General features: G+C 46.8%; 1 protein-coding gene across 4 annotated transcripts in view; it reads right to left on the bottom strand.

Moving 5' to 3' along the window:
* ZNF280D (zinc finger protein 280D) overlaps window positions 1–21,913 on the bottom strand; it is a 453,315-nt gene that overhangs the window by 91,111 nt on the left and 340,291 nt on the right. For all 4 annotated transcript variants that reach the window (XM_069222418.1, XM_069222414.1, XM_069222417.1 and 1 more), the window contains exon 17: window positions 4,076–4,097. In XM_069222418.1, the coding sequence (XP_069078519.1) occupies window positions 4,076–4,097 (22 nt within the window). The remainder of the gene's footprint in view (window positions 1–4,075; window positions 4,098–21,913) is intronic.

Here is a 21,913-nt window from a genome sequence, read left to right as displayed (position 1 = left end):
ACACAAGGTGTAGGTTGTGGAAAATGTCTGTGCCAGTACCAGTTAGGGGTGTGCAAATAAGCAAAACATTTGTACAGCCTGCCTTTGCAAGTTCAAAAGGAACTAATTATTTACCTTCGTAATCTGGTACAGACTATCTAGCTGCAGATTTCTCCAGGACATCAGACTGGATGCAGATGATTTTGGAGCAGTTTCCCTGTGTGCCGGAAGGTGGCTTTGTTCGATTCTGTGTCAGTGTCGTCCGCACCGGGCGTGACATGCGCAGTACCTATATAGGCAGCACCCTGGCTGCGGACATTTGTTACTTTTGTGACCTTCCACCAGGAGCGCAGAGCCACAATGAGAAGTGATCACTGTTATGGAAAACTTAGGGCCCTGAAAACGGTATCCCTGATATTACAATAGGCTCACAATGAAGGCAGGATGGGAGGGCCGGTAAGGCATCTGCAGCTACAAAGAGTTTCTACCAGATAAGGTGATACTGAAGGTAACTAACTGGTTAATCAAATAGAGACATCTACCCGTAGATTCCTTAACTTAGAATAAAACCCAAGCAATGTCTTTTCCGGAGTTGGCCCTGCATAGCCGATTCTAAATGAAAGTCCTGTAGGATCAAACAGGTGATGTGTCCATCACGACAGATATGACAGTCCAGACAATAGTGTTTGGTAAATGTATGCATGAATGCCCATGTTGCTGCATGACAGATATCCAAGACAAGAACTCCACAGGCTAATACAGAGGTCGCAGCCTCATTTATGACAAAATGAACACGCAAACCCTCAGGGGGTTGCTTCTTGGCCAGTGCTTAGCAGATTTTGATGTCGAGCACTAGCCATCTACTGATAGTCCATTTCTGTACAGCCATCTCCTTAGTAGCTCTCACCAACCTCATGATAAGCAGATTGTCAGTAAAACAACAATGCTCTTTTTTGGATCCAGAAGGTGGAGTTACTCTTGTTCATTATAAGAATGCGGTGGAGCAAAGAAGGTAGGCATTTTTGGTCTACATGGAAAGCAGTGACGAGCTTAGGAAGGAAGGAGGCATGTGCTGGAAGAACCAATTTGTCACGATAGAAGGTATTGTATTGAGGGTGTGCCAACAGCGCCTGAAATTTGCTCACCCTCCTGGGCAATGTGATCACCACTCGAAAAAAAGTTCTGATGGTCAAGAATGTAAGAAGGCAATTGTGCACACATCAAGGCTAGAACAAGAATAAGACCACACTGGGTATGATGAATAACCTGGGGGAAACATGTGCTGCAAACCTTTAAGAACCCTAGCCACAACAGGCAACTTAAATAATGAAGGTTGGCCCAGCAACCACAAACAAAATGGCTGAAAGAACCTTTAACTATACCCAGATCAGAACCACACAGGGTTAAAGGGAGAAGATGTGGGAGCCACATCATGTCACAAACTTATACCAACGGCAGAGGTATACTGACTTCGTGGACCACCATCTGGCTGCCAGAATAACATCACAGACTTCTGGAGCAAGGTAGAAAGCTGTCAAATGTCGCCACTCAATTTCAACACATGAAGGTGAATGGTGCGCAGGTGAGGGTGTAGAACCCTACGCTGCTGCTACGATAGAGGAGACTCGTGAAGGAGCAACCAGATCAGAGGACTGATTGTCATGCTCAACAGCTCGGGATACCAGACTCTTTATGCCCAATCAAAACACAGAGTAACTTGGGCCCAGTCGTTCCTGATCTTCTTGAGAAGTCTGGGCAGGAGCGATATTGACAGAAAGACTGGAAAGGATGGAGCTCCAGTTGAAATGTAAAGCATCACTGAGCAAGATCTGTCTTGGAAACTCCAGCGCGCAAAACTGCTCACATTGCCTGTTCTTGGCAGTGGGGAACAGATCTAACAAAAGCTCTTTCCTCTCTTGAAAGAGACATTGCACCACCTCTGGATGGAGATACCATTTGTGATCTGCTAGGCATCTTAGGCTGAGTTGTCAACCCTGACATTCAGAGAGCCTGCCAGGCATTGAACCACGAGGGAAATGCCCTGGCATTCCAGTCATGTCCAAGAAACACAGAGCCACTTCACAAAGGGCCCACAACACCACCCTGATGTACCTGTTCCAATATCACATGGCGGTAGTGCTATTCGTGAACACCGGTACCAACCTTCTCTTGAATGAAGGAAGAAAGGCTTTCAATGCTAAGAGGATTGCCCGAAGCTCAAACAGGTTGATGTGGAGCCTAGACCACTGAACACCAGAGTTCTCAGATCTCCACTGCTCCCATATGGCTGCCCCATCTCAGAATTGACACATCCGTCACCACACTCAGCTCTTGCTGGGGTCTCCCACTGGCCCATTCATGGTTCGGCAGCCATCACTGTATATCTTTCACAGTTCATTCAGACTGTTTCTCATAGAAATTCAGGGTGAAGGGTAAAGCGTTGGTATCATGGCCTGAATATCCTTGACTCACCACCAGGGAGAATAAACCTGGAACTGCACTGTGTCCATAACAGCTTCAATGAAAAGGAGTGTCTGAGAGGGAGTCAAGTGTGACTTCGGCATGCTGATAGAGAACCCTAGAGTGCGCAGGAGGTTTCCTTGGTCTAGAGGTGGGAGACGACTGCCTGGGGCGAGCCCGCCTTCAACAGGCGATCATCAACATAGGGAAAGACTGAAAGGGTTTGAAAATGCCAGCGGGATACACTTAGGGCTCGTTGCCAACCCCATGGGGCCCGAACGTTATCCAGAGGGGCCAGGCTTCCCAAATACAAAGGTCATGGCCTCATTAAATTCTTACACTTCAGTTAGGATTGCTCCGGCTCCTGGAAAGTCATGGAAGTGTCGAGTGCCAATGCCCCTGTGCCTTGCTGGACGACTTAGACGGGTGCAGTGAAGTCAAAGACCTCCTCAACTGCAAGGATTTTTTGTGCCTGTGGGAATAACCCTATTTCCCCAACAACATGGAGTACGACAACAATCAATGGGTGCTGTTCCATGAACAATTCCGGGACCTACTAGGCGACCAAGTTCTTGTGCGTTGTGGAGTTGTCTGATATCGAGAGGTTAAAAGCTTGAGGGATCGCTCCCTCCACATTTTCGGGTGTATGGAGCTTCAGTTCGCACAGGTCTTGGAGTCGTGTTCCGCTTCAAGCACCAAAATCACACCAAGTTGGGGGGGGGTTTGGGGTCACAGACATCTGCCCTGCCTGTGACAGGCTCCACATGACTTGAAAACAGATAGTTGCTTGGGTGCCATTCCTCACACCAGGAGAGAAAAACTCTACGAGAGATAAGAAAAAGTTGTAAAAAGCCATTAAAAAAAAATGATGAGGGTAGCTCAGACTGGATCAGCGCTATTTGGCATGGAAAGAAAAGAACTGACATCAGTGCCGCGGTGTCACCTATATAGGTATTGCACACATCATTTCCGTCACGGATGTCACCAAAGCTCAGCCAAACAATGCCACCTAAAGGCAGGCTGGGGTAATGCTCAAGACTTCCAGATCAAATCTGATGCCTCTGGATCTTCTACGGTAAGTAATCTGCGGCTAGAAGTTATCAGATTGCCCCAATCTGCACGTGGGTCATTTTTTTAAGCCGCCTATTTCACTAATCATTGCCATTTACTTAGGAGCTCAGGGCCCATTTTCGGTCCCCGCCCCACTCTGAAAGCAGGAAGGGAAATACTTATCTGAAGCAGCGTTGGCCTTTTTAAAAAGGGTAAGCTAGTACCCAAAACCACTGCATGGGCAGCAGAGACGCAATTGGTTGCACTTCCCAGGAGAAAGAATGAACAACATTGTGTAGATCATACAGACTGGACAACATATGTACAATGAGCAGCCAGCAGATATGAAGGGTCAGTCCTGCCAATACACAGGCACCAAAAACAAAAGTGCCTTTCTTTTTAAGCATAGGTAAAAGCAGATGCAGTACCCTTGCTGGCTGTTGCATCATAACATTGTCCATAAGCTAGATAGACTGGATATACCCAATAATTCATATATCTGAATACATAACAATGCACTTATTAACCATCAATCTATAATTTGACAGTTAACAATGGCTAAAACTAAAATTAGAGTTGAACTTACTTTTGTAACCCTTGTCCAGCACCTGGGGAAGACAGTAAGATTTATGAAAAAAAAATAAGAGTATATTTTTACTTGTATAACACATTTTAAAATAAATTACAACATGTATGTTGACATAGTTCCAAAACAGGTGACATTTCATTAGTTTAATCATGAATGTGTGCCTAAGTATTGCCAAGTTTCATTGATTCACACACTTTAAGCAATCTCAATCAGACTGGGAATGAAAATGTCACTTACCCAGTGTACATCTGTTCGTGGCATCAGTCGCAGTAGATTCGCATGTTCTGCAATAGCTCGCCATCTGGTGTTGGGCCGGAGTGTTACAAGTTGTTTTTCTTCGAAGAAGTCTTTCGAGTCACGGGACCGAGTGACTCCTCCTTTTGTCTCCATTGCGCATGGGCGTCGACTCCATCTTCGATTGTTTTTCCCCGCAGAGGGTGAGGTAGGAGTTGAATTGTAGTAATAGTGCCCATGCAATGGAGTGACTAAGTATGCACCTATTTAAGGTTGAGATGATACATATATAAATAATTGAAGGTAACTTCCAAACTGCTACAGGCTCCCGGGGAGGCGGGTGGGCACATGCGAATCTACTGCGACTGATGCCACGAACAGATGTACACTGGGTAAGTGACATTTTCAGTTCGATGGCATCTGTCGCTGTAGATACGCATGTTCTGCATAGACTAGTAAGCAGTTATTTCCCCAAAAGCGGTGGATCAGCCTGTAGGAGTGGAAGTAGTCTGAAATAATGTCCTTAATACGGCTTGACCTACTGTGGCTTGTTGTGCGGATAACACGTCTACACAGTAGTGCTTGGTGAATGTGTGAGGCGTAGACCATGTGGCTGCCTTACATATTTCTTGCATTGGGATGTTTCCTAGAAAGGCCATGGTAGCACCTTTCTTTCTGGTTGAGTGTGCCCTTGGTGTAATGGGCAGCTGTCGTTTAGCTTTAAGGTAGCAGATTTGGATGCATTTAACTCTCCATCTGGCTATACCTTGTTTTGAAATTGGGTTTCCTGCGTGAGGTTTTTGAAATGCAATAAAGAGTTGTTTAGTCTTTCTGATGTTTTTTGTTCTGTCAATGTAATACATTAATGCTCTTTTGACATCTAATGTATGTAGTGCCCTTTCAGCTACGGTATCTGGCTGTGGAAAGAACACTGGAAGTTCCACTGTTTGATTTAGATGGAACGGTGAAATAATCTTTGGCAAAAATTTAGGATTGGTCCTTAGGACGACTTTATTTTTGTGTAGTTGTATAAAAGGTTCCTGTATAGTAAACGCCTGAATCTCGCTTACTCTTCTCAGGGAAGTAATGGCGATGAGAAATGCCACCTTCCAGGTTAGGAACTGTATGTCGCAGGAGTGCATGGGTTCAAAAGGTGGACCCATAAGTCTAGTTAGGACAACATTTAGGTTCCATGAAGGAACAGGTGGTGTTCTTGGTGGTATAATTCTCCTAAGGCCCTCCATGAATGCTTTAATGACTGGTATTTTATATAGGGAAGTTGAATAGGTAGTCTGCAGGTATGCAGATATTGCTGCAAGGTGAATCTTAATGGAAGAGAAAGCTAGGTTAGATTTTTGTAAGTGAAGCAAGTAACCCACTACATGTTCTGGAGTTGTGTGTAATGGTTGTATTTGATTAATATGGCAGTAGCAAACAAACCTCTTCCATTTACTTGCATAGCAGTGCCTGGTGGATGGCCTTCTTGCTTGTTTTATGACTTCCATACATTCTTGGGTAAGTTGTAAGTGCCCGAATTCTAGGATTTCAGGAGCCAGATTGCTAGATTCAGCGATGCTGGATCTGGGTGTCTGATCTTTTGGTTGTGCTGTGTCAACAGATCTGGCCTGTTGGGCAATTTGATGCAGGGTACCACTGATAGGTCTAGCAGCGTTGTGTACCAGGGTTGCCTTGCCCAAGTTGGTGCTATCAATATGAGTTTGAGTTTGCTTTGACTGAGTTTGTTTACCAGGTAAGGAAGGAGAGGGAGAGGAGGAAAAGCGTAAGCAAATATCCCTGACCAGTTCATCCATAGGGCATTGCCTTGGGATTGTTTGTGTGGGTACCTGGATGCGAAGTTTTGGCATTTTGCGTTCTCCCTTGTCGCAAACAAGTCTATCTGAGGTGTTCCCCAGAGTTTGAAATAAGTGTTCAGAATTTGGGGGTGAATTTCCCATTCGTGGACCTGTTGGTGATCTCGAGAGAGATTGTCTGCGAGTTGATTTTGTATCCCTGGTATAAACTGTGCAATTAGGCGAATTTGGTTGTGAATTGCCCAATGCCAAATTTTTTGTGCTAGCAGGCTTAACTGCGTGGAGTGCGTCCCTCCCTGCTTGTTTAGATAATACATTGTTGTCATGTTGTCTGTTTTGACGAGAATGTATTTGTGAACTATTATTGGTTGGAAAGCTTTTAGTGCTTGAAAAACTGCTAGAAGTTCTAGGTGATTGATATGCAGTTTTGTTTGATGTACGTTCCATTGTCCTTGTATGCTGTGTTGATCGAGGTGTGCTCCCCACCCTGTCATGGAAGCATCTGTTGTTATTACGTATTGTGGCACTGGGTCTTGGAGAGGCCGCCCCTTGTTTAAATTTATGTTGTTCCACCACAGAAGCGAGAGGTAAGTTTGGCGGTCTATTAACACCAGATCTAGAAGGTGACCCTGTGCTTGAGACCACTGTGATGCTAGGCATTGTTGTAAGGGCCTCATGTGCAGTCTTGCGTTTGGGACAATGGCTATGCATGATGACATCATGCCTAGGAGTTGTAATACCATCTTTGCCTGTATCTTTTGTGTTGGATACATGCGTTGTATGATGGTGTTGAAATTTTGAATTCTTTGTGGACTTGGAGTGGCTACTCCCTTTGATGTGTCTATTATGGCTCCCAGGTATTGTTGTACCTTGCGTGGCAGAATTTTGGATTTTGTGAAATTGACGGTGAACCCGAGTTTGAAGAGGGTTTGTATGATCTGATTTGTGTGATTTGAGCACTGTATGAACGAATGGGCCTTGATTAGCCAGTCGTCCAAATATGGGAACACATGTATTTGCTGCCTTCTTATGTGTGCAGCGACTACCGCTAGACATTTGGTAAAGACTCTTGGTGCGGTTGTTAATCCGAAAGGCAGTACCTTGAATTGGTAATGTATTCCTTTGAATACAAACCTTAGGTATTTCCTGTGAGATGGGTGTATTGGTATATGGAAATAAGCATCCTTGAGGTCTAAAGTTGCCATGTAGTCGTGTAGTTTTAGCAATGGCAATACTTCTTGTAGTGTGACCATGTGGAAGTGGTCTGATTTGATGAAAGTGTTCACTACTCTGAGGTGTAGGATTGGTCTCAGCGTTTTGTCCTTCTTTGGTATCAGAAAGTACAGTGAGTAAACTCCTGTGTTTATTTGTGTGTTTGGCACTAATTCGATTGCATTCTTTTGCAATAGTGCCTGCACTTCTATCTCCAGGAGATTGGAATGGTGTGTTGTTAAATTTTGTGCTTTTGGTGGTATGTTTGGAGGGAATTGTAGAAATTCTATGCAATAACCATGTTGGATAATTGCTAGAACCCAAGTGTCTGTAGTGATTTCCTCCCATGCTTTGTAATAATGACCTATTCTTCCCCCCACTGGTGTTGTGTGGAGGGGGTGAGTGACATGTGAGTCATTGTTTAGTAGTAGGGGTTTTGGGGCTTTGAAATCTCCCTCTATTTCTAGGGAATTGCCCTCCTCTATATTGTCCCCGAAAACCTCCTCTATACTGTCCCTGGTAAGTGGACGGTGTTGCTTGTGAGGTGCTGGCTTGTGTGCTTTGACCCCGAAACCCCCCTCGAAAGGGCGTTTTACGGAATGTGCTGTAATTCCCTCTGCTCTGCGGGGAGTAGAGTGCGCCCATGGCTTTGGCAGTGTCCGTATCTTTTTTGAGTTTCTCAATCGCTGTGTCCACTTCTGGACCGAACAGTTCTTTTTCATTAAAAGGCATATTGAGAACTGCTTGTTGAATCTCTGGTTTAAATCCAGACGTTCGGAGCCATGCATGCCGTCTGATAGTTACAGATGTATTAATTGTCCGTGCAGCTGTATCTGCAGCGTCCATGGAGGAACGTATCTGGTTGTTGGAGATGGTCTGTCCCTCCTCAACCACTTGTTTCGCCCTATTTTGGAAGTCCTTGGGCAGATGTTCAATGAGATGTTGCATCTCGTCCCAGTGGGCTCTGTCATAGCGCGCAAGTAGTGCCTGGGAGTTCGCGATGCGCCACTGGTTTGCAGCTTGTGCTGCGACTCTTTTACCAGCTGCATCGAACTTGCGGCTTTCTTTATCTGGGGGTGGTGCATCTCCAGATGTGTGAGAGTTGGCCCTTTTCCTAGCTGCTCCTACAACAACAGAGTCTGGTGGCAGCTGTGTAGTGATGAAAACCGGGTCCGTAGGAGGCGGCTTATACTTCTTTTCCACCCTTGGTGTGATTGCCCTACTTTTGACCGGCTCCTTAAATATGTCTTTTGCGTGCCGGAGCATACCAGGGAGCATAGGCAGGCTTTGGTAGGAGCTGTGGGTGGAGGAGAGTGTGTTGAACAAGAAATCATCCTCGACCTGTTCTGAGTGGAGGCTTACGTTATGAAATTGTGCTGCTCTAGCCACCACCTGAGAGTACGCGGTGCTGTCTTCTGGTGGAGATGGCTTTGTAGGGTAGGCCTCCGGGCTGTTATCTGACACTGGGGCGTCGTATAGGTCCCATGCGTCCTGATCTTGGTCACCCTGGCTCATGGTGGTGTGAGCTGGGGAGTGAGATGGAGTTTGTGCTGGTGAAACGTTAATCACGGGCGGAGGAGAGGGTGGTGGTGTAATTCTTTTAACCACTTTTGGTTGTGGTGCTTGTTCCGTCTGGAACTCCAACCTTCTCTTTCTCCTAATGGGGGGAAGGGTGCTTATTTTTCCTGTCCCCTGCTGAATGAAGATACGCTTTTGCGTATGGTCCACATCAGTTGCTTGTAGCTCTTCCTCAAACCTATGCTTTTGCATTTGGGAGGTTAGCGAGTGCTCTTCTGTATAAGAGCCTGAAGCTGGGTCGCTTGCAGTTTGTTTCGGCGTTGAAACTTTGTCTGCGTGTTTTTTCGGCTCCGAGGTGACTTTTTTCCTTTTCGGGGCCGAAACCTCTCGGCGTCGATCTGTTTCGGTGCCGCTGTCTCGGCGTCAAGCCGTGTCCACACCGGCATCTCGGTGTCGAGGCTTGTCTCCAGCACTTTCTCGGTCCCGAGAAGGCTGCGTGCCGGTGTCTCGACCGGAGTCGGACGATCTCGGCACTGTTTTGGCCTTTTTCGGTGCCGACGGTCGGTCACCGAATTTATGGGTCGAGCCATGGCCTGGTGGCAGTGGCGTCCCCTGGGCCTTGTAAATGTTTCTCTGTGTGGTTTTCGACGTCTTACTCACGGTTTGTGTATCGTCGAATCCTTCGGAGTCTGAGTCTTGGATCGAGAAGGTACCTTCTTCCTGTTCCTCGAACTCCCGTTGGGCTGTCGGTGCGGACGCCATTTGAAGTCTTCTGGCTTGACGGTCTCGGAGTGTTTTTCGGGACCGGAACGCACGACAGGCCTCGCAGGTGTCTTCGCTGTGCTCAGGTGACAGGCACAGGTTGCAGACCAAGTGTTGGTCTGTGTAGGGGTATTTATTGTGGCATTTGGGGCAGAAACGAAACGGGGTCCGTTCCATCGGCGTTCTTCAGCACGCGGTCGGGCCGACCAGGCCCCGACGGAGGATCGAAAAACTACCCCGAAGGGCACCGGAGCTCTTCGATCTTCGATGCGGTGTGGAATCTAAGTACGCCGATCCCGAACGCAACAATACCGACGAAAATCTTCCGAAATTAGCTAATTTTCCGTTCCGAAACTCGGAGCGACAGGAACACGTCCGAACCCGATGGCGGAAAAAAAACAATCGAAGATGGAGTCGACGCCCATGCGCAATGGAGACAAAAGGAGGAGTCACTCGGTCCCGTGACTCGAAAGACTTCTTCGAAGAAAAACAACTTGTAACACTCCGGCCCAACACCAGATGGCGAGCTATTGCAGAACATGCGTATCTACAGCGACAGATGCCATCGAACCTGTAGTTACAGTTAACTAAACAGCACTGGATAATTCAAAAGTAAGCGTTAGTTACTTGTAATTAAACAAAACTCCATCATGAATACTTTCTTTACATTTATACATATGTTGTCTTGGAACACTTCAAAAAAATATATAACCTATTTCATTTTTCAAAATTATTAGAGAAGAAAACATGTCCATAGGAGGCAACATCTGAATTAAGTAAAGGCAATTCAAGCAAAGCAGCCCTAATAAATACAGACTAGAAAAATAATTCAGAAAATCTTTACATAGGTTTTATGCTAAAGACGTCAGACGTTACAACAATTCTTACATTTGCACCGACTCATCACACAGAGCAAGGTGTTGTATTCTTTTTGGTTTCGCAATTCTTCATTGAAAATTATAAGCATGGAAACAGCATTACAATAACAATATAAGAGAACATGATGAGCTTTCTCCATTAGTACACCCAAAGCATTAATAATAACCGAAAACCTCACAGCAATATACAGTGCCACAGATATGCAAAAACGTAATGGGGTGGGTGTATACAATTGCGTGTACAAGACCCCAGGCATATACCAACCAGGGAAAAGGCAAGGTATCATAAGTAGTCTATGCCGACCACAGGACAAAGAACAGAGCAAGGCGCAATGCTAAGACTCGTCAGCAGGCCCAAGGGGTCTCTAGTTTGCTCACCCAGTGGGATGGGGGCCCTAACAGGTCTGGGGCCATTGGTAGGTGGGAAACGCAGTGGGGTGCAGCAGTGCGACGAAGGTGTGGGTGTGTCAGAAGGACAATATCTAGTGGTGGGAGCTCTTATCTTATTATGGAAATAGAGGAGATGGTTATGCAGTGGATGGAGAGTGGAGAGGGATGAAGGTTAGAATATGGTACCTGGAAAATGAAGAGCAAGAAGAGGTGGGAGAGAAGAGGATCAGAGGTAAGAGATGCAGAGAGGTAAGGGGAAAAGAGGAAGAAAGGTATAAAGAAGGGGAGGAGAGAGAAAAAGGAGGAGAGAGAAGAGGATGAGAGAAAGGAAAGAGGAAGAGAAGGAGAAACAGGAAGAGAGGGGAATTGAGGGGGGAGGTGGGGAATAAGGTGGGGAGTGGAGGAGAATGGGGTGAGAGGGGAAGGAATGAATGAATGGGGGGGTTCAGCTATAAGCAAGCTGGAGGAACGGGGGCCCAAGTTTGCAGAAATACCTCTGTCCTATCATGTAGGTTATAAATAATGTGCTCATGGGCAGCTGTACAGAACATTGCTGACAACCATGCATCGTGTGAGGGGGGCATTGCTACTCGCCAGTGTCGGAGAATACAAAGTTTAGCAAGAGGCAGAGTTGTGTGCGGGACAGGCCCTGGATTTCACCAGTGTTGTGCAAAAGGAGCAGAGATTTCAGAAGAGAAGGCGGTAGTGGCAAAAACCCCCTCAGCTTAACATCAACTGCCTCCCAGTATGCGTGTACATTTGGACTATCACAGAGCATATGTAGTAGGTCGCAACGCGGGTGGGGGCAATGCCAGCAATTCGCATGGGGAAATAGTTCTGCTGTTCTAAGTTTCTGGGGCGTCTAGTACCAGTCGTGCAAGGTTTTGAAAAGACAGGATTTCATTTGAGCCTCCTGAGCACCCCGTTTCCGCACTTCTATGGGGCAGTCCACTCTTCATTATCATATTCTACCTGTAATTAGGCTTGCCATTTGGCCTTGAGGGAAATTAGGAGGGGCATAGAGAATAAATGCTGGTTTAGCAGGTTATGCAGACCCGACGCCACTCCTTGGAAGGAACCCCAGGTTCTTAAATAGTCAAGCACCGGGGAATGCTGTAGGATCCATGGGCGGGTCCCCATTCAGCTATTAAGCCAGTGTGAGAGCTGCCAGTAATGCCAGGAATAGTGGCTGGGGAGCTCAAATTCAACTTGTAACGCTGGGAACGGCTTCAGCGTCCCAATATCCAGGAGTTGATCATTAGTTAAGACGCCCTTCGCCCGCCAGTTGTCCCCATCAGCCACTTCCCCCGCTATTAGTAAACCGGCATTGCCCCAGAGTGGCATGGCACATGAGTATGAATCCGAGGGTCCACTCCTAGAAGGCGGTGAGCCCGGAGCAAAGAGTGCAGCATGGCCTACATCACTGGGTGAGCGGGTTGGGCCGGGGGAGCTCTAGTGCCATAAAGCACATTAAGGAATCATGGCATACGTGAGTGTGCATTCTGTCTTAACCCACGGGGGAAGGGGGAGAGGGAGGGTCTGGAATGCCCAGAAGCACGAAGGCCAACGCATAGTGTTCCACAGAAGCTAACCCCAGTCTGCCACATTTCCAGCACGCAATGAAATTAGCTTTGGAAAATCGTGGTCTCAGGAACCCCATATGAATGCACATATGCAGCTATCTACCATCCTGAGCATTGGCAGAGGTACTTGCAGCGGTAACACCCCAAGGAGATAAGTGTTTCGTGGCAAGGTTACCATGCGTACGGCCTGCGCTCTCCCCCAAAGGGAAAACCCCAGATGGGACCATTTCTCAAAATCTTGTTTGGTGCGAGCGAGCAGTGGCTCCAGGTTATCCTGCACCATCTGATCCAAGCCCCTACTGACGAAGATCTCTAGGTATGGCAGGAATGGCTAGCGCTGCTTCTTGCTGACGTAGTTGGTCTGCTAACAGTCGGCCTGCTTTTTCTTCCTGCTCGTAATGTCTACCCTTCATCCTTTGCAGTGCATACTATGCCTGGGAGGTATGTAGCACATGAAGTTAAATTTTTTTACTTTGAGGCGACAGCGTGTGGCTGAGGACGGAGTCGCGATGTAGTCATGGGTGCAAGTTGCTCTAATTCCCTCCAGCTCTAGCTGTCTAGAGCATCTCTGGGTGTTAGCAAGGGAGATATCTCTTATAAATTTTCCTCTTATTGCCCCCTTCGACGCAGCCCATAAAACCTGAGGAGAAGAGACCGAGCCTTTATTGTCAGTCATGTAGGCAGAGATGTGGGTGCGTAGTTGGTCCTTGCCCTGAGGCGTACGGAATTGCGATACATTCAGGTGCCATGGCTTTCATCCTGGAGAAGCAAGGCCTAGGTCCAGCGGCAAGAAAACCAGGGCATGGTAGGATAGTTCTGCTTCCAGTATCCGGGATTCCCTGACCGCGGAAACCAATTTATGGGAAATAAAGTAGTGCAACCGAGATTGTGTTCCATGAATCGGTGATATAAAGGTATACTCCCAATCAAGGAGGTGTGAAAGGTGCCACAGATATATCCGACAGTCCACCCTCCCACAATGCTCTGTCCGCGTTATTGCCGATATCCAATATGCCCTGTTCGGTCAAGAACAGTGTCACAAGCCAGGTTCCAGACTCCACCTAGGAGATATTGTGAGTCTCCAATCGCCACCAGGAGCCGGTTGAGATGTAGAAAAAATGAATGCTTAGAGCCCCTAAGGTCATGCACAGACTCAACACAGAGTATACAATCCCAGAGTTTGAGTTTGGTAAGAATGTAGAGACCATCCGTGTCGGAACACGACTTGAGCACTTTAAATTGTAAGTAACAGCAAAGAAGAATCGCAACCTCGCACTTGCGCACAGAGTCTGAGCCTCCCGACAGACAGTGGGCTACCACTATAGAGCACTCGACCCACCCAGTCTTGGCACAGTTTTTCCCGATTCTAAGGATGATAGGTGTTTCTTGCAAGAGGGCAACATCTGTACGCTTGATCAGCAAATAGGATAAGACCTGCTTTCTTTTACTATAGTGCGTGAGGCCATAAATTTCCACGATACAGTCATCAATGGGAGGGCAGGCTCCATACTCAGAGCAGTCACGTGGGTCCGCAGAGGTGAGATAGTTAACTAGCGGGTCTACGAGGAACGGAGTGGCGATTCAGACTATGTCAGAGTAGACGCCGAGGAAGTTGGCGGGGATCTGTGGTCGCACTAAGGAGAGACAGGCCAGTCCGAGAAAAGAAAGAAAAGAGAGGGGTAAGAGGAGAGAGTAAAGAAAGAAGCAGAGGAAGTAGATGAGAAAGTTACGAGATTCGCAGAGAGAAAGGAAGAGGCAACTTAGGTTCGCTTTGGGATCAGGAGGGATACCTTGTGTGAGCTAAACTGTTAAACTGCAAGACTAATCCTGTGAAATCCAAGGCCAGGTATGCACGGGGTGAGGCAGGAAGCCGACGGGAAGAAAACTAGGACATATCAAGACTAGGATGAGGGTGGGATGCCAAGAGTCAGAAGGGCCGAAGGGGGTAGGGAGAGGAGAAGGGGATCGGGGGGAGAAGGAGAGAGCAGGCAGGGGAAGGAGATGACGGGGGGCGGGCTGTGTCCTGACGAAGGCCCGACCACTGAGCTCTGGCAGAAAGGGGCTCCATTCGGAAAGTGTGTGTGTGTGTGTGTGGGGGGAGTGGGGGCGGGGGGGGAGGTTGACAATATATGAGAGGATGTATAGGGAAACAGAAACACACTGGCTAGGGGTATAGATTGGCAGGTGGTCCTAATGCCATGTCAACAAAAGGACCACCCCTATACTCCCAACCGGATCTTGGGGCACATGTCTTTGATAAAGTCAAAGAGCCTGGTGGTTACAGGGTCCCAAGTTATGATAGAGTTGTAGGGGTATATCCCTCAACAGGGCATCCGGGTGAAAATGGGTGTCCCGGAGAGTTGAGCCGGCGAGGAGTTGGTCCTTGGCAAAGGAACAAGTCTGGCCCAGAAAGGAGCATTGGGGAGACTATGTAAAACACAGACGAGGGGGGATGATGAGTGAAACAATCTGGGAAGTGGAAGGGATCTAAGGTGGGGGGGGGGTTGATTTTGGTCATATGTGGGCCCTTAGGTCTTGGCGGTAACGGGAGTTATGTTAGTCCAGGTTGAGAGGAGTGTGTCCTGAAGGGTGCTCTCCAGGCAGCAGAAAAACCCTTACAGATAAATACTAATGGACAGGGGCATGTGGATGAAGAAGTAGAGACAAATTCTCTGGCATACTGGGGGGATTTGGGGGGTTTGGGGTGGTCTGCCAGTGGTCGACAATGGGATAGGTAGCCCAGCAGGAGCGAACAGGTAATGAGCACCATTCCTTACACAAAGTCAGAACCTTGACCATAAAAGCAGACATTACCCATAGGAAAACAGTACAATAAACAGTAGACCTGTGTCAAACAGAATGATGTGGATGGGCCTAGGAATGCCCAGATAGAGAGGAGGGGATATTCCCAACAGGGTGACTGATGCGGCAGTAACAACCACAACAGCAATAACAGTGATAGCAATAATATGGTAGCGAAGGTGCATGGTAGTGCATGGTACTTAGCGCTCAGCTCAGTATGCTCAGCAGGTGGTTCAGCGATTGCCTCCCAGGAAACGTGCTAATCAACCAATGAGCAGGGGGCAGGGGTTTCAAAGGGGACCTTGATTTGTCTCTGTGAAACCCCTGAGTGATGTCTGCCACCGCCTGAAGGGCCATGTCTTTGCCATCTTGAGATCTCAGTGGGTGGTTCAGAAACCTTCCCCTTTTCTGTGCTGCAGAGTAAGTGCAGAGGGCGCCAGGGTCAGTGTCCTTGTATAGAGTAGAGTCATTTAGCGTGGAGGGGCTTGATGTCAGGTCTGCGGATTTGTGGTCCATGGTTTGGGTGGAAAGGCCATACAAGAAAGAGTGCAGGTCCAATTGAAGAGTCCATATATAGTGTTCAAATGTCTCAATTGGGGCTTAAGTGTGAGGAACGCTTTCCTTTTTTTCCATTTGTTTCACGTGAAGTTCGCAGCAATACAGATTTCATGGCCGTCCTGGTTGCATGGCCCATGGGCCCTCGAAGTCAGTAGCAGCTGGCGCACCTGTTCAGCAGTGTTCTTGTAGAAGGGGCCAATCCGGTGGGCTTGCTGAAATTCCAGCAAGGGAGAAAAAGTAAGGTCTGTGAAAGAAGGAGTAAAGTCTTTAAGTGAAGCCCTCAGATCTGCGCCCTCCTTGTTTTCCGGTAGACAAAACAAAATGACAATGTACCTCCGGCTCCTGTCCCCTAAGTCCATAAGTTTGTGTCAGAAGAATTGTAGTTCTGGTTCATTATCCGGCAGGGCAGCTATCCTACCTTCGACAGCAGTCAGCCGGTGGTCCAGACCTGTGACTTTGTCATGGAAACCAGCTATGTCCGCACAGACTGACTTGGAGACTGCAGATAGGTCTGTGATCTTGGAGTCCATGGCTTCCAGGCGACAGCCCACTGTGGTGATTTCCTGCAGAGCACTCTCCATGGCAGTGCCTGCGCAGGTGTTCACTGGGGTGTCTGCAGAGCTGGGGCCAAGAGTGACGGCGGATGAAGACATAGGCCGTGGTTGTGAGATAGCTTCCGAAAAGAGCAGCTGTCGTATAGATTTACCGGACGTGTTGCTGGAGGGCATCTCCACGAAGGGGACAACTAACATCGCCAAGAGGGCCGTCAGAGCCTAGAGCCACAGTGACGCAGCAGCCACGCTTAAAGCCCCTCCCGCAAGCCTCTTCCAGTGCGCCCTGCTGTTGCAATTTCCAAGATCGCCGAAAATTGCTGACAGATTCTGAAAATCAGGCTCACGTCTGCTCTTCACAGCACAGGCTGAGGGCTCCGTTGGTACTCTGTAGGATGCAGCAGCCGCGCATGAGACCTCTCCGTCGGGTCTCTACCAGGACACGCAGCAGAGCCGCTGCGGACTCCGAAATCGGGCCTGCTGCTGCTTTCCATGTTGCAGGCCGCGGGCTCCTCTGTCACGCTGTGAGCCCACCGAAGGCCCCTGTACTCACCCAGAGGTTGGCCACTATCTTCCAGGCAGGGAGGGAGAAGGTATGAGGCCACCTCCGAGCACACTCCTGGCCGCAGAGCTCGACAATCAGGCAGCCATTTTCCCTGTGGCTAGACCACGCCCTCCCAAGGTGTTGTATTCTGACTTGAAATAGTTATTTCCATAGGTTTGAACTTTTGTTTTGTTGATACGTCTTATGGAATTAGAGTGCTCAATCCGGCAATTGCTTCTATGGGTTTATTCATGGATGGGGATTCAAATACAGCAGTTGCCATTGGCTCCTTTCCTTTGCATGACCTGCATTTACACTGGCTATTAAAACTTGTTATCTTTTAATCACTGGTGTTAAGGGCTACCTTTCATAGAGCAGCCCATAACTGTTTTTAGACTGCAGTTGCATAAAGTATCGACTGAGGTTAAAGAACTCCAAGTCCTGGTTCTTGGGAAGTAGGTAGGGTGTTTATGAATTTAGAAAAAATATCCTGATGGAAAATTGTTTCTACATCATGAAAATCTCACTACTAATCATAAACCAGAATTTGTAAACCAGCTTAACAGCAGAAGAGAGAAAACTGAAACAAAATGAGAAGAAAATTAATTACTAACCTGTAACTGCAGTTATCCAGTATTGGCATCTTTCACAGATTCACATACTTGAATCATTCCCCGTCGTCAAAGTGGGAGTCCCACAGTACCTTAGTAAAAGCAGTATGTAAAAGCTAACATAAGCTAAGATAGCAGTAGACCTTCAGTTTAATAGCCTTTCTACTTCCTTTAAAAAAATAAATAAAAAAAAAAAGAACCAACTTGAACTATAACCAATCAGGCGCTAGCACCCTCTAGCGCATTCTCATAAGAGACCAATTCCCTCAGATTTTCGAGCACAATTGGGAATCACTTCCCTAATAAGGAAAGCCTCTCAGTGGAGGAGGGTAGGTAGCACATGAATCTTTGAAAGATACCAATACTGGATAACTGCAGTTACAGGTTAGTAACTCACTTTCTTATCCAGTACTAGATCTTTCATTGAATCATATGCTTGGATTAGAATAGCAAGCAGAACTGTAGGCAACTGAAGTACTCTTAGAAGATGGTGGGTAAAAGCACAACTTTTTCATAATAGTTCAAACAACATACTCATTTATATGTATATATGCGTACATTTGAAATCTTAAGTATTCATAACTGAACCTTTAGATAAACATTAACCAAACAAGGAATCGGCAATATACAGGTGACTGAAAAACATTGAACATAATATGAATAAACACCTCTGTTTAAAGGGGCTCACCTTATTGAAACTGATGCCGTAATATAGCTTGTCCCACAGCTGAGTCACTGCATTGTGTTGATTCTAGGCAGTAGTGCTGCATAAACGAGTGGGTGTTCCATGTGGCAGCTCAGCAAATTTTCTCCAGTGAGATGGCTGCGAAAAGAGCAGCTGAAGTGGATACTGCTTTTGTGGATTGTGCTTCAGCTTTCCTGGTCAAGGGCTTGCCAGCCTCAGAACGGCAAAACTGAATTGTTGCAGAGATCTATTGTGCTATTGTTGCTTTCGTCACAGCAGTTCCTTGAACCGTTGACTATTAGAGACTAACACTTGATCTGTTTTGCGAATCTGCTTACTACGATGGAGGGAGAACTTGACACATCATTTGATGTCTAAAGTGCGGAGAGTCTTTTCAACCGGTGTGGTAGGATTGGGAAAAAAATGTCTGGAATATGGTAGGTTCATTGTGGTGAAATTGGATAGGAACCTTTGGAATGAACTACAGATTTGTACTAAGATGGACAAATGTGTCGGTGAAATGAAGAAAAGGCTCCAAGATCGTGAAGGCCTGTATCATACGGACTCTTCTGGTGGATGAGAGCGAGTTGCATAGTGACCTACGTGAGGATCTTAAGGTCAGTATTATGAAATGGTTCAAAAAGGGTTTTCAATAAATGCGAGAGAACCATGTTTAGATGCCATTCCGGGGTGGGAGCTCGCACAGGTGGAAAAACTCTGAATAGCCATTACATAAATTGTTTAATGAGCAGAGAGATGTAATTTGTGTGGAACAAATGTACCTTGAGATTGCGGCAAGATGAACCTTAATTGATGCGTACACAAGGCCCGACTTGGCTAGTGAAAAAAGATAAGCTATGATCTGTTCAGGAAGAAACTTCATATGGGTGCAAGTTATTCTGATGGGATGAAGAGCAGAATGTTTTCTACCTTAATCTGTAGTGTGGTTAGTTCTCTCCACCCTTGCTCTGGACAATTTACCTCTGCATTCCTGATTGATGGTTAAGTTTTGGAACTCGTAGAACTCATAAGCCATGTCTCTAAGTGGAGACAGGCTGGCTACAGGTGTAAACCTTGACCCTGGTTCCTAGTTAGAAGTGTGTGTTTTCTCTGAAGGCATACGGGATTGGTCACAGACATGAGAATTTGCTTTGCAAACCAGTGCTGCCTGAGCTACTTGAGGGCTATCAGGATGAGTGGACAGTGCTCAGTTTTCATTTTTCTGAGAATCCTGGGAAGTAGTGGGAAAAGCGTATGCATAAATTCCAGACCATCTCATCGAAAGAGCATTCCCCCACGACCCTGGAAGCGGGCATCGACGGGGTGGAACAGGTGTTCTTGCCTGTCGCGAAAAGATCCAACAGTGACATACCATGTGTGAGAAACTTTTGTCCACTTCTAGCTGATCCAGTTCCCACTCATGGCAAAAAACTCAGTTCTGCTGAGGATGTCCGCCAAGGGAATTGTTCACCCCGACACGTGTTCGGCTCGCAGAAAAATGTTGTGGATTGTGAGAACATTCAAAAGAGCTTGGGCCTCTTGAGAAAACGATAAGAGATCGGGCACCTCCCTGCTTGTTGATGTAATACATGCTGGTCATGTTGTCTGTACGAACCAGCACGGATGACCCGTTATTGGTGGCAGAAAAGCTTGTAGAACAAGAAATATCACTTTTAGTTCTAGATGAATGACGTGCATTTGTTTTTGATGTTTGGACCGTTTCCCAAATCTGCAGGAATAGTTTATAGTGAGGCTTAGTCTGCGAAAGAGTGAGAGGCAGGCCTTGGTGGCTTGGGATGGTTGTTGTGGTAATGAAGCTTTCAGTAGCCAATCGTCTAGGTGGGAAAATAGCTGATGACCTTATTTGCGAAGTGTAGCTGCCACCGGGGAAAGACATTTCGTGAAAATTGGAGGGATTGACTTTAGTCTAAAAGGAAGGACTTTGAATTGAAAATGGGTACCGGCTACAGTGAAGCGGAGATATTTGCAATGCTTGAAATGAATGGGAATGTGGAAGTAAGCATCCTGTAAATCGAATGATGTCTTGTTATCTCCGCTGTCTAGAAGATGCAGGATGTGTGATATAGAGTAATCGTATGGAAGGATTGTTTTGTGCAGAAATTTGTTTGGTTTTCCAGAGGTCCAGTATGCGCCTCCATGCCTATGTGTTCTTTCTCACCAGGGAAAAAAATGGGAGTAAATTCCTAGTTCTCTTTGATAAAGGGGTACCTTCTCTATTGCACCTTTGGAAAGCATGATCAATGCCTCTTTCTTCAGTAAGTGAAGACAGGGTGGGCGCGCTCCTTTCAGATGATGGGTAGGTGGTCTCTGAACAAACTCCAAGGTATAGCCTTAGTTCACTAAATCCAACACCCATTTGTCCGATATTATTGCCTTCCAGTGGCGGAGGTAGTTTTAGATATTCGCACCCAAGGATTCGGTGTAGCCGGTACCTGATCCAAGTCATTGCTTGCGGCCTGTCTCCTGACCCTGGGGGGTTGCTTCTGGCGTGAAGATTGCTTGCTGTAGGCTGCTATGGGCGGCTAGAATAGGCCTGATTGTAGGAGGGCCTATATTGAGACTGGGATTGAAATTGCTGGGGTCGTTAATATCTATTTCTGTAAGAGGAGCAATCTCTCCCTTTGGCGCCTCAAAAAGGCAATTTTTTGAACTGTAAAGTGCAGTGAGACCCATCAGTGTCTGTGTATATATTTATTGCCAATAGGACATCATAAATGCATTTTCCAAACAAAGTTTCACCATCGTAGGCCATGCCCAAGATTTTTGATCAGACCTCTGGTCCAAATGATGTGACCTTTAGCCATCCCTGGCGCCTTATAATTGCTGCCACGGCTAATTGGTGGATACCTGTGGAAGCAATGTTGAGGGCACAATCTATCTCTGAAGAAGTAAGCTTACCCTCCTGCAGTAGCTTCTTCGCTTTTGTAGAAAGCTGGCCTGGTGTGTGGTGGGTACCCAAGTTGCAGGTATCCCCTCTTAGTGAAGTGTACGCAGTGTCTAGAAGCCAGGCTCTCTAGAGGTAGTTGTGGATGAGCAGCCAAAGGCTTATCTACGAGACATGCAAAGCTCATGCAATACCACTGTAGTCACAAGGCGCTTAGACACATGAAAGAAAACACTCGATTGTTGATTTTATCACAAAAGATAGACAGGTGGACCCACCCTTATGAGGTAAGTAATACACTATGTACACTAGCAATAAGACATACGCATAGAAACAGTTAGAAAACAGTGCAAACAGCAATAACCAATAGAGACCCTAGGGGAAGCACAGACCATAGACTAAAAAAATACGAATGGAATGCGAACAATGTACCTCCACCTAGGTAAGTAAAATGTGTAGAGGGGAGCCTGGGGTATTAAAACACCACAAAGGTAAGTACCACAGTACCCCTAGAAGCCAGGAATGTAGGAGTAAAACACTGGATTTTCTCCTAAACCACCCACAAGGAGGAAAAGAAGAAAAAGAAGACACCCAGAGAAGACTGCAAGTAAACCAGTGGTAGATTCCTTAAGCTAGAAGACCTTTGGAGAGAGGGGACCAAGTCCAAGAGTCAAGGTGGAGTCCAGGAGGAGTAGGAAGTACTGCCCACCCAGTTGCAGGAGTTGGTCGACAGTTCAGCAGAACAGGTCACCACTGCAGCCCAAGAGTCAGTGACGAGTTCCAGATGGAGG

The sequence above is a fragment of the Pleurodeles waltl genome, chromosome 3_1 (genome assembly GCF_031143425.1).
Source record: "Pleurodeles waltl isolate 20211129_DDA chromosome 3_1, aPleWal1.hap1.20221129, whole genome shotgun sequence".
NCBI lineage: Eukaryota > Metazoa > Chordata > Amphibia > Caudata > Salamandridae > Pleurodeles > Pleurodeles waltl.
This window is presented reverse-complemented; position numbering and strand designations above follow the sequence as displayed.